Source organism: Rhododendron vialii, chromosome 2a (assembly GCF_030253575.1).
Source record: "Rhododendron vialii isolate Sample 1 chromosome 2a, ASM3025357v1".
Classification (NCBI taxonomy): domain Eukaryota; kingdom Viridiplantae; phylum Streptophyta; class Magnoliopsida; order Ericales; family Ericaceae; genus Rhododendron; species Rhododendron vialii.
Window position 1 is genome coordinate 1,277,100 of NC_080558.1, and position 11,595 is coordinate 1,288,694.

Here is an 11,595-nt window from a genome sequence, read left to right on the forward strand (position 1 = left end):
AAGTGCTATTGTTAATAATTTTTTGGTTCGTGGAAAAGATATGGTAGAATACTTTTTTTTTTAGTTGATGGAACAATATGATAAAATGCATTAGGTTTTTAGTGTTTTTTGGTAAGTAGAAACACCCTCAAGCAATGGGGTTTTATCCCGTCCATTTAATAAAGGTTGCATCAATTATCTTGCTAAGTTAAGGAGCTTATAAGTTTGATATTGTTCCCGATCAAATTTTGATGATTCGAACCGTTCAATGTGTTAACATAATTTTAAGAGGATCCATGAGAAATTGGCAAAAAATATAACCGGAAAGGGTTTACATCTCATCGTTGAGCATTGTTGGTTTACATCTCTCACGTGCAATTACATTTAAGGTTTATCGTGTGCAATGATCCATCTGTTGGGTCTCTTTTCTAGTTCGCTCACCGTTCTGGTATTCCAAACATTGCTAGAACACTCTCCAATACTGGGTTGTCTGTCGCGTGCAATGACACGACCCATCTGTCGGGTTTCTTTTTTGGTTCGCTCACTGTTCTGGTATTCCAAACATTGCCAAAATGCCCAAAACACTCTCCAAAATTGGGTTGTCTGTCATGTGCAATGACCCATCAGTCGGGTCTCTTTTTCAGTTTGCGCACCGTTCCGGTATTCCAAATATTATGCTCTCCAAAATTGGGCTAATTTGTTGCCAAACGCAAAGAATATCAGCCACCCAGCACAAAGAAAACCAGAATCACACGTAAACAATAGTACTCATGCTTATCCACATTTGTCTCCCATCTCCATCAGGCAATGGCCGGTGGATTTGATGAGGTTCCTAGTGCAATAAGTCTAGGTACACTAATCTTCATTTCTCTTTCTTGATAGGTTTGTGGCCTGGCAATGAGTCAGCAAAATACTCACAGCCACGTTTCAGGCTCCAATCCAAAGATTGTTGACTTGGTTGGTGCATTACAAAGCCACGTTTAGGTAGCCCCGCTTAGTCCGGTTGGTAGTTTTGGCTTCCGCACAATTGATCAGGGTCTGATTGTTAGGATTAACAGTAGGAAAATAATTTCTTTTAAATTTTCTAGCTCTGAATTAGAAGGCCTATCTTGGACTGGACCAGAGAAGAGATTAGTTGAGGTACTCGTAAGCTGGATCGAACATTTCTGACCTCGGAAAAAAAGAGAGAGGCTTTTTCAGTGTTTTCTACATACATCAAGAAAGCCATCAAAAGGCAAAAAATTTTATCAAAAAAGTTCCTACTAATGGAGTAAATAGGTTTTCCCATTAAACACAAAGAACAAACAGGTTACCTGGCTCAACTTTGTTGCACTGCAAGAATGACACGTGGTAGATATCGTGTCAGTGCCTTTGGAGCAAGGTCATCTCATGTCGGAACCTCTCTCCACCACAGTTGTGTGGATTTCAAACACTTCGTGATAGGTTCGCTCAAGTAGCTATTCCATCCCCCGGAGAAACTTTTAGGTATACGGGGATACTAAGTCCCATGGTATCTCCTCCGGTCTATTTCTAATTTTTCGGTCATTTTTCGATCGCGTTTGGATAATCGATTTCGTTCATTTTGTAAAGTTCAGCAATAACCATAATCGTGCCAAAAATTGTGTTCATCGGACTTTATTTGATACATGATCGGCACACGTGAAAATTGAAGAAAACCCAAACTGAGTCCAAAAATACACTGAATCAAAACCCAGTTTTGGTTTTTTTGCAATTTTCATGTGTGCCGATCATGTATCAAATAAAGTCCGATGAACACAATTTTTGGTATGATTAAAGTTCTCGCTGAAATCTATAAAATGAAGAAAATCGATTATTCAAACGTGATCGAAAAATGGCCGAAAAATGAGAAACGAATCAGAAGGGATACTATGGGGCTTGGTATCCCTGTATACCTAAAAGTTTCTCCCATCCCCCGAGATACTGTGTGGCGGTGCTCGCAATTATCTTGTACCTCACATTGGTATGGTCTCTACGCACTTTGTAATAGAATCACATAAATATGTGGTAGAGAAAGATCCGGGTTACCACGTAGCGGTGCCTCCATAGACATTGAATAATTTTTCCCTTTACGTGTGTGTCTATATAACCAGTGTCCGAGTTTTCTCATCCACAACTACAAGTCCAATTTTTCCTTCTCCCTCTCCTCCATTTTATCCACAACTCTGATTCCCCTTCTATTTTCCGAATTTCTCCCGTGAATTCCGCCTCTCTCCCTCTTTCCCCACCGGTTTTATTCCGTAAGTAGCTCGATTTCCGAGGGGCGTAACCGTACAGATCAGTACAAACTACAGCAAAGTTCCATGGAGATTTCTTTGATCGGAAACTCTCAGGCGAAGCTGGTAATTGCTGGTTGTTTGGTACAGAGAGAGTTAGGGTTTCGTGGTAAATTGAACCATCAGATCTTTTCTCTGAATTCAACCATCTGTTTCGGTCAAACAACCAGATGGGGGAAAAGACCTCCGATTCGACTCGAACTCAAAGCTGCCGCGAACTCGGAAGCTCTAGCTTCCGACAAAGTTTGCGGCAGTACATCTGCGTCTCGCTCTGGATCCAAGCCCGTAAGTTTTCTTCTTCTTTTCTTTGGCTTGCTGAGAAAATTGGGGAAAAGAAGCGGATAATTTTGGGTATTTATATTGTGTTTGTCATGTTTTTAGCAGATGATTATGATATTTGTAGAATGGACTTTGAAAGTAATAAGTAGTGTTTGGAAATTGGAATGCTGGAGCCTGGAAAGAATCAGTTTTTTTTTTGGAATATACTGCGATATTTAGTTCGGTTTTTTCTGTAAAGAAATTATTTTGATGCAAAAATTTTACTTTTCTCATAAGAACCATAGAAACCAAAATAAAAAAAAACGTGGACTGAATGTGATGGAAGTCGACTAAGTACAAGGTAAAACAAGCATTGAGATGTTAATTGTCTAATGGGAATTTTGTTTTTCTTTTGTGCTCGGTGGATTTTTAAAAATTTGTTCCATTTGTTGGTGCACTTTATGCAGATCTTCTAAGTTCTAACTGCTTCCTTAGAATTGCCGATGTAGAAGGATTTGCTCCTCTTAAGGTCTTAGGGTCAAAACCTCTCAAGTGTTATCAACTCCTTTAGGGCCAGTCCATACAGAGCATTGGGTCCGGCTTCAAGTGGGGCCCTCCGCTAGTGGACGATAGGTTTATGGTCTCAGGATTAGTCGAGTTGCACGTAAGCGAGCCCAGACCTGGGTATCAAAAAAAAAAATTAGTGAAGTACCCATCTTGTTGTTTGAGGCACAAACAAATTATTTGAGCCGCAGAACTTGTCCTGTGCTAATTCTTCTACCAATTTGCATAAGTTCATTGTGAGAAGAAAATGGGGAATAAGTCTTAATAAGTTATTAATGAGACTTACTATGATTATTTGTCATCTTCAGTCCTGTTACCAAATCTTGACTCAAGTCCGTGAGTAAAAAACCGCTGAGAACCCCTCTCCAGTCTCCACTCTGACTAAAGCAGTAAACCCATATCGTATTGAGCTTTACCAGACCCTTTAGCAAGCCCTAAATCCTAAGGGTAATATGAGCTCATATGGAAACTCTATCTGTTTCCTTTTTTCACACCTAGTCGCAGATGCTCTTAGGAATAGGTGGGAATCTTTACACGGAATCTGATTAAAAAGTTGAGTTTGCAATGGGAGTGTTTCATATCTAAAGAAGCTTATATTCAAGTATATACTCAAGTCCGAGTAAACATTTGAGTCATTATTCAAAATGACCTTTATTTAGAGTAATAACTTATATACGCACTAGTAATGTTAATGAAGTCATTTTTTTCCTGCAAAGGATGTCTCGGATTGTGCTAACCAAACATTATTGATTGTTGCTTTTACGCTTACAGATTGATGGAGTAAGGTTATACGTTGGGCTACCCCTCGATGCGGTTTCTGACTGTAACACAATAAACCATGCCCGAGCAATCACAGCCGGGTTGAAGGCATTGAAGTTATTAGGTGTTGATGGTGTGGAGCTTCCTGTCTGGTGGGGAATAGCTGAGAAAGAGGCTATGGGGAAGTATGAGTGGTCAGGCTATCTGAAGCTTGCCGAAATGGTCCAAAAAGCAGGTCTCAAGCTCCACATCTCCCTTTGCTTCCATGCATCAAAAGAACCCAAGATTCCTCTCCCTGATTGGGTTTCTCGGATTGGAGAGTCCCAACCTAGTATCTTCTTTACCGATCGGTCAGGGGAGCAGTACAGGGATTGTCTTTCTTTGAGTGTGGATGATCTTCCTGTTCTTGATGGGAAGTCTCCGATCCAAGCTTATGGCAACTTCTGTGAGAGCTTCAAGTCTTCCTTCTCTGCTTTCCTTGGTTCCACTATCACAGTAAGGAAATATGAATCTAAGAATGTGGCATCTCTATTTGGTGTAGTTCTTGTGTTTTCTTGATTCTACTGCATTTCGGGTTATCATGTTTTCGTAGAATAATGACATGTTTTCATAGAATAATGACTAGTTCAAAAAAATGTTTCCCGTGTCGATTTTTGTGGAAATGTAGTATCAAAAATTGAGAAAGCATGCTTTTGGTGCTTGAAAAATTGGTTGTTTTAAGCAAAATTCCCCAGAAACAGTGTCTGTAACCAATTCACCAAAGAAGGCTCTGTCTTTCCGGAGAATGAAAATAGAAGGAGAAGAAACTGATACCCACTAATTCACAGAAGAAGGTTCTTTCTTTCCCGGGAATGATACAGAAGGAGACAATGAGATGATGTCACTAAAAAAGAAAAGCAATGGCAGCAGCAGCTGAAACAGGCCATAAAAGTTCAAAAATGCCAGTAGATTTCAGTTCTATGGGTAGTTCCAACACAAAAAACTCGAAAACCATATTTCTCGTGTCTCAAAAGTGGGCTCTTTGCAAAAAGATTTCCAGAGAGACAGTTTGTTTTCGAAACAATTCATCATAGAAGGTTTTATGTTTTCCTTCCAAACGAAAATGGTACCGAACATGTTCATAGTTCCTGCTGTGCTCATGAATTTGATGCTGACTTCTACTACCACATCCTATGTAGGGCATATCAATTGGTCTAGGACCAGATGGCGAGCTTCGGTACCCTTCTCGCCACCAGTCATCAAAGAACAACCAAGTTCACGGAGTAGGAGAATTCCAATGTTACGATGAAAACATGCTTACAAATCTCAAGCAACATGCGGAAGCAATTGGAAACCCTCTTTGGGGACTCTCCGGTCCCCACGATTCGCCCACCTACGATGAACTCCCAAACTACAACAATTTTGTAAAGGAAAATGGAGGATCGTGGGAGACTACATACGGCGACTTCTTCCTTTCTTGGTACTCAAACAATCTCACATCACACCTTGATCGCCTCCTCTCACTCACCTCTTCAACCTTCAGCGATTATCCGGTCAAAATTTCAGGAAAAGTCCCATTAATGCACTGGTGGTATAAAACCCGGTCTCACCCTTCTGAGCTCACGGCTGGATTCTACAACACTGTCAATAGAGACGGGTACGATGAAGTAGTTGAAATTTTTGCCAAAAATTCGTGTAAAGTGATATTGCCCGGAATGGACTTATCAGATGAACGCCAGCCAGACAGAGCCTTATCAAGCCCAGAGTCGTTGCTAAGACAAATTGTAACGGCTTGCAAAAAACACGGGGTGGAGGTTTCTGGCCAGAATTCATCGATTTCTGGAGGGCCTAATGCATTCGATCAGATAAAGAGGAATTTGTTGGATGACAATGAGGTGGTGGATTTGTTCACTTACCAGAGGATGGGAGCTGCATTCTTTTCTCCAGATCACTTTCCCAAGTTTACCGAGTTTGTTCGCAACTTGAATCAATTGGAATTAGGGTTGGATGATCTGCCAAGTGAGGAGCGAGAAGATGGCGAATCAATATACTCGGGACAGGGTAAGGATCTCCTTGTGCAGACTGCTTAGTTAGTCCAAGAAACAATTTTCTTGTAGATATAGAGTTGTAATCTATGTAGTTATGTTTCACTAAGACTGTAATACCCAAGTGGTACTTACAGATATATTGTATAGCACTTTCTACACTTCAAGTGGTGGCTGTAATTGTCATGCCTTGTAAGGAGGCTTTTTATTTCCTCTCTTAATCTCTATTAGTTCTTAAAACATGCAAGGTTGGAGTACTTGATTACCTTGCCAACCCTTTCTCAACTAACCCGAAACGTTAGCTTGAGTGGTAAGAATGATTTACAAGCACAAGTCTCTAGTTCGACTCACTAAGTGAAAAATCCTCCTTTGGGTCACCATCCATGCAACCATGGTCGTTTTGTTGCAACCTGCTTCGGGGTTTTCCATAACTTAGTACTCCTTCTGTCCCAATTTGGTTATTAACGTCCGAAGTTTATCAATATTTTGTTTTCCATAACTTAGTACTTTGGTTATTAACATCCGAAGTTTATCAATATTTTGTTTTCCATAACTTAGTACTCCTTCTGTCCCAATTTGGTTATTAACGTCCGAAGCTTATCAATATTTTCGGGAATTAACTGTTGTAATTTGTATATATCTTTGGAAATTCACTGTTGTAATTTATCAATATTTTCGGACACTAACAATCGAAATACACGTAGCTTCGGTTTTTAACGTACCTCTACACACTCGGTTGACTAAAAAAATCTCCGTGTACTGGGAGTATACTTCGTTCTCAATTGTCCGGGTGTTATAAATGTCCTCTGCTTCCTCCAAAGGTGAAGATTCACTGGGAAATCTTCCATTTCATCTTCTTCTATGGATAGAAAGAATCTTCCATTGATTGAATTTGGACCGTCCAGTTTTTTTCATGGACAATTTTATGGATTCAGTGTCATGGACTATACAAGGCCTGCCGTAAATAATACCCAAAACCCATCCTGCATTCGAGCGGGCCCAAAGGGTAACAATTTTCGGGGTTGACGGGGAGTATAAAATGGAGGAGGGAACAATTATGGTTTGATAAGGAGGTTGTTGAGATGCAAGGAGATGGGGGGCAGAGAGGTGACGAGGAAAACTGGAAAAGGGGAAAGCGGCAGCTGCGGATGAGGAGGCGGCGGTGGCGGTGCTGCCTCACGAGTTAGTGGCGTGGGAAGTGCTAACAAGGCTTCCGGCCAAGTATCTGATGCGGTTCAAGTGCGTGTCAAAACTGTGGGGCTCAACCATCTCCAAAGATCCTGCCTTTTCCAAGGCCCACCGTGCCCGGCAGCGCTCCGGCTCCTCCCTGTTCATCACGTGTGCCGACGCCGACGACTCCTTGAGCTGCTTCTATGCAACCCGTAACGATTCTCATCCTTCGTGCAAAGAAGAAGAAGAAGAATCATCCTTCATCGTTTCGAAACCTCACCAATTTACTACATCCTGCAAATACAAGGGAGCGACGGAAGTCATCAACGACCTCTTTTGTTTGCACGCAGGTAATCGGGCTTGGATATGCAACGTCTCTACCCGTGAAATCAGGGAGCTTCCTTCTTCCTCGGATCTTGCGAGTGCCATATTTTTCAAGTAGTATTACTTTGGATTTGCTGCTTCTACTAATGAATACAAGTTACTTTAAGTTATGCATGCTTCCTATGTACTAGTACAAAGGAACAAATGTTCAAGATTACCATCATAGAGCGTGCGAGATTCTGACTATGAGCAAGGACCTGACGTGGAGAAGGCCGTGGACGTTGCTGAATAACCCGCGAATCTCGAGTTGGAATCAGACCGCCAAACAAGTGTTTACATCGACGGATCTCTCTGTTGCTGGCGTAGCGGTGTACGTGTACTCTTTGATTGTTTTTAATTTCTAAGACGAGGGCGTGCAAGAGATTGACCTGCCACCAAAGGCTAGGGGGGGGCTCCAGAATCAGCTCCAGATTCGATGGTTATGGCTTATTACTGCTGCAATTTAGAGGCCATTTTGCTCTGTTAAATCAGAAGGAGGAGCTAAGTGGAAGAGGAGCTCCGCATGGGTGGTTAGTAAACCGGAAAGTAGATCTATTCGAGTTGAACATACTTAATAAACAAGGATCATATGAATGTCTAGTGAACAATCGTTGGGTATCAGTATCAGAATTGAACGGACATAACAAACAAGAATCATATGAACGGACATAACAAACAAGGATCATATGAACGTTTAGTGAGCAATTGTTGGCCATCGACGTTCCATGTGATTTCCCTGTTGGTGGATGCAGTTTCCTCGGCAACCTCCCCCTCCCCACAGGCGATCGGATGTTGTTGACTAGCGTAGTGGACGTTGCTACGAAGAAGCCGGACGTGCTGTTTATTCATACGACGACACTAAAGGAAAGTTTGCGAAGTTTGCGATTGGCAAGTTCCCGATGTGGTCACCACCGTCGTCCCAAGTTACTTCAATCTGTTGGAAGGACACAAACAAGTTCCGTGTCCACTATTACGAGGAAGATATCTCACCGTTGAATGATTTGGATTTTAGCAACAAGGATCCGAGTCTCACTTCTAATTGTTGCACCAAAAAGGAGAAGGAGAAGTGGGTTTATGGGACGACTGCTCTCCGGCCGGGCAGAAGTGGATCCAAGTTTTATTTATCAACAAGGAGTCGAGTCGCACTGCAGCTAGTTTACAGGGAAGTGGAAGTAGAGGAAGAAGGCCTTTGGGCCCGGCCAGTTCCCTTATTTATCGATTAAGTATTTGACCTTTTGCATGTGTGGACATTATGCTTGTCTGATGTTATGTGGGATATTTATTTCATCTGTGTCATTTATTTAGTATCCTAATCACTGTATGCGCACATTATGTCTGTGTGACATTTTTGTGCGATATTTATTCAATAAGTACCGTATCGTTGCTATGTGGTGTCTAATAATGTGTCGCTTGTGATTACGAGATATAATCATATGCTAACAAAAACTTTGGTTCCCTTGGGTTGGATATACTTGATTACCTTGCCAGATGCCAACCCTTTTCTCAACTAACCCGGAATGCGAGCTCGAGTGGTAAGAATGCTTTAACAAGCACAAGTCTCTAGTTCGACTCACTAAGAGAACAATCTTCCTTTGGGTCACCATCCATGAAAGCGAAAGCTAGCGTAAAATGACTGGGGCAAGGACTCTGGTTTTAAGTCGCGACCATATGACCTAGGTTGCGATTGGTGGGATTGATTCCGGGTTTAAATAAGATTTAAAAAAAATACTACATAAAGAAGAAACTTCTCTCAACTGGATTAAGATGGTTGTCTGGTGATGAACGTGGATGGAGACCATTTGGAAAAAATTAACGCATTTGTTACCCCACAAGTTGAAATGACGCTTCCAATGAGTCCACTCGGGGAGGAATTTCTTCCCATCCCCACGAACAACCAAACTGTAAAAATGGTTACAGGAACGCCAATGCAAACGGTCAAGATTTTTATCGAATTCGAGCCAGGCTACTGATACATAAACCGAATTGCAAGAAATAGACAATAGAATTTGCAATCTCCCATGGTGAAACAGTCTACTGACCGCAAGGTCGCGCATATGCGAAGGAAATTTTTGTGAGAGCCCGGACCGGACCATATTCATTATTCAACCTGAAGGAAATTGGGCATTGGAGAATTTTTTGATTGGCTCTTTCTTTTTTTACCAAAGCTCACCATAAATCATTCATCCAATGGTGAGACTGGGTGTGAAAGGACTTTCATTTCTTATATCGTCTACGTAATTTTGTTCGGTTTTCATCTCCGAAATATTTTCTACAAAATTTTTGATTGTTTAGTCATTTGTGTTTTTTTCTTTTTTTAGTAATTTTTTAATAAAATTTCTTAATTTTTTTTTACTTTTTAATGTTTATAACTACTTCTATTTAAAGTTAAAAAGTTTGTTACAATATTAATAAAAAAATTAAGTAAAAATAAAAACATACGCAAACGTATAAATGATCCTGCCTTTATAGGTTTGACGAGGTTGTTGAGATGCAAGAAGATGGGCAGAGAGGTGAAGAGGAAAATGGAAAAGCGGTGGCCACCGCGGAAGAAGAGGCGGCGGTGGCGGTGCTGCCTCACGATTTAGTGGCTTCGGAAGTGCTAACAAGGCTTCCGGCCAAGTATCTGATGCGGTTCAACTGCGTGTCAAAACTGTGGGGCTCAACCATCTCCAAAGATCCTGCCTTTTCCAAGGCCCACTGTGCTCGGCAGCAGCGTTCCGGCTCCTCCTCCCTGTTCATTACGTGTTCGGATGCCAACTCCTTCGGCTGCTTCTACGCAACCCGTAATGATTCTCATCCTTCCTACTGCGAAGAAGAAGAAGAATCATCCTTCGTTGTTTCGAAGCCTCACCAATTTACTACATCCTGCAAATATGAGGGAGCGACGGAAGTCATCAACGGCCTCTTTTGTTTGCACGCAGGTAATTGCGCTTGGATATGCAACGTCTCTACCCATGAAATTAGGGAGCTTCCTTATTCCTCAGATCTTGAAAATGCCCAAAAGTTCAAATATTTCTTTGGATGTGCTTCTACTGACAATAACAGGAAGGAATACAAGTTACTTAAGTTATGCTTAATTTCTTTGTTCTCCAAAATAACAAATCTTATTAGGACTTATATTAGAGTGTGCGAGATTCTGACTATTGGCAAGGACCAGACATGGAGAAGGCCGTGGACATTGGTAGATAACCCGGAAATCGAATTGGAATTGGACCGAACAAGTGTTTGTATCGACGGATCTCTCTGTTGCTGGCACTGCAATGGGGGCGATTTGATTGTTTTCAAGTTCGAAGATGAGAGCTTGCAAAAGATTGGCCTGCCACCAAAGGCTAGTTACTCCAGTAACGCGGAGTATGGTTCGTTACTGCTGCAATTTAGAGGCCATTTTGCTCTTTTAAGACAGAAGGAGGAGCTTATTGGAAGAGGAGTTCAGCATGGGTGCTTAGTGAACCGGAAATTAGATCTTTGGGTATTAGAGTTGAACAGACACGATAAACAAGGTTCGTATGAATGGATTAACCACATCATCGACGTTCCATGTGATTTTCCTGGTCGGGGATGTAGTTTCCTTGGCAACCTCCCCCTCCCCACAGGTGATCGGATGTTGTTGACTAGCGTAGTGGACATTGCTATGAAGAAGCCGGACGTGCGTGTTTATTCATATGACGACACTAAAGGCAAGTTTGAGAAGTTTGTGATTGGCAAGTTCCCACTGTGGTCGCCGTCGTCCCAAATTACTTCAGTCTGGTGGAAGGAGACAAACAAGTTCCGTGTCCACTATTATGAGGAAGATATCACACCTTTGATAGATTTGGTTTTTAGCAACAAGGATCCGAGTCTCACTTCTAGTTGCACCAAAAAGGAGAAAGAGGAGAAGGAGAAGGAGAAGAAGGGTAACGGACCAAAAAGGAGAAGGAGAAGGAGAAGGAGAAGCAGAAGGGGGTAATGGGACGACTACTCTGGGCAAAAGCGGAGCCAGGTTTCATTTATCATCAACGAGGAGTCGAGTCTCACTGCTAGTTATACAAGTGGAAGTAGAGGATGAAGTTCGTTTATTCGGAAAAGAGGAAGAAGGCTGAGTGAATGATTTGGCCCAGTTCCCTTATTTATCATCTGTCATGACTGATGATAAACACACTAGAAGATAAGAAAAATATATATTCTTGAGAAGCAGTCTAGACTAA

At 41.7% G+C, this 11,595-nt stretch overlaps 3 protein-coding genes and 1 pseudogene across 4 annotated transcripts in view; all 4 read left to right on the forward strand.

Moving 5' to 3' along the window:
• Positions 1–11,595, forward strand: part of LOC131317703 (sodium/hydrogen exchanger 1-like) — a 67,843-nt gene that overhangs the window by 32,650 nt on the left and 23,598 nt on the right. The gene's annotated exons all lie outside the window — the stretch shown is intronic.
• LOC131317710 (sodium/hydrogen exchanger 2-like) overlaps positions 1–11,595 on the forward strand; it is a 66,026-nt pseudogene that overhangs the window by 31,350 nt on the left and 23,081 nt on the right.
• LOC131317702 (inactive beta-amylase 9) lies at positions 2,095–6,118 on the forward strand. Its single transcript, XM_058347272.1, has 3 exons — positions 2,095–2,558; positions 3,867–4,349; positions 5,033–6,118. The coding sequence occupies exons 1-3, from the start codon at positions 2,301–2,303 to the stop codon at positions 5,921–5,923; spliced, it is 1,632 nt and encodes a 543-aa protein (XP_058203255.1). The 5' UTR covers positions 2,095–2,300; the 3' UTR covers positions 5,924–6,118.
• On the forward strand, positions 9,886–11,486 carry LOC131317704 (putative F-box protein At1g47790). The gene has a single exon (XM_058347275.1). It carries the CDS (start codon positions 9,900–9,902, stop codon positions 11,355–11,357), a length of 1,458 nt encoding a protein of 485 aa, XP_058203258.1. The 5' UTR covers positions 9,886–9,899; the 3' UTR covers positions 11,358–11,486.

Excerpts from the sequence above, each read along its gene's own strand:
- LOC131317702 (XM_058347272.1), top strand. The coding sequence starts at position 2,301 with ATGGAGATTTCTTTGATCGGAAACTCTCAGGCGAAGCTGGTAATTGCT. Across the intron at positions 2,559-3,866 it reads CTCGCTCTGGATCCAAGCCC|ATTGATGGAGTAAGGTTATA; the intron begins GTAAGTTTTCTT and ends TTACGCTTACAG. Across the intron at positions 4,350-5,032 it reads TCCTTGGTTCCACTATCACA|GGCATATCAATTGGTCTAGG; the intron begins GTAAGGAAATAT and ends CATCCTATGTAG.
- LOC131317704 (XM_058347275.1), top strand. The coding sequence starts at position 9,900 with ATGCAAGAAGATGGGCAGAGAGGTGAAGAGGAAAATGGAAAAGCGGTG.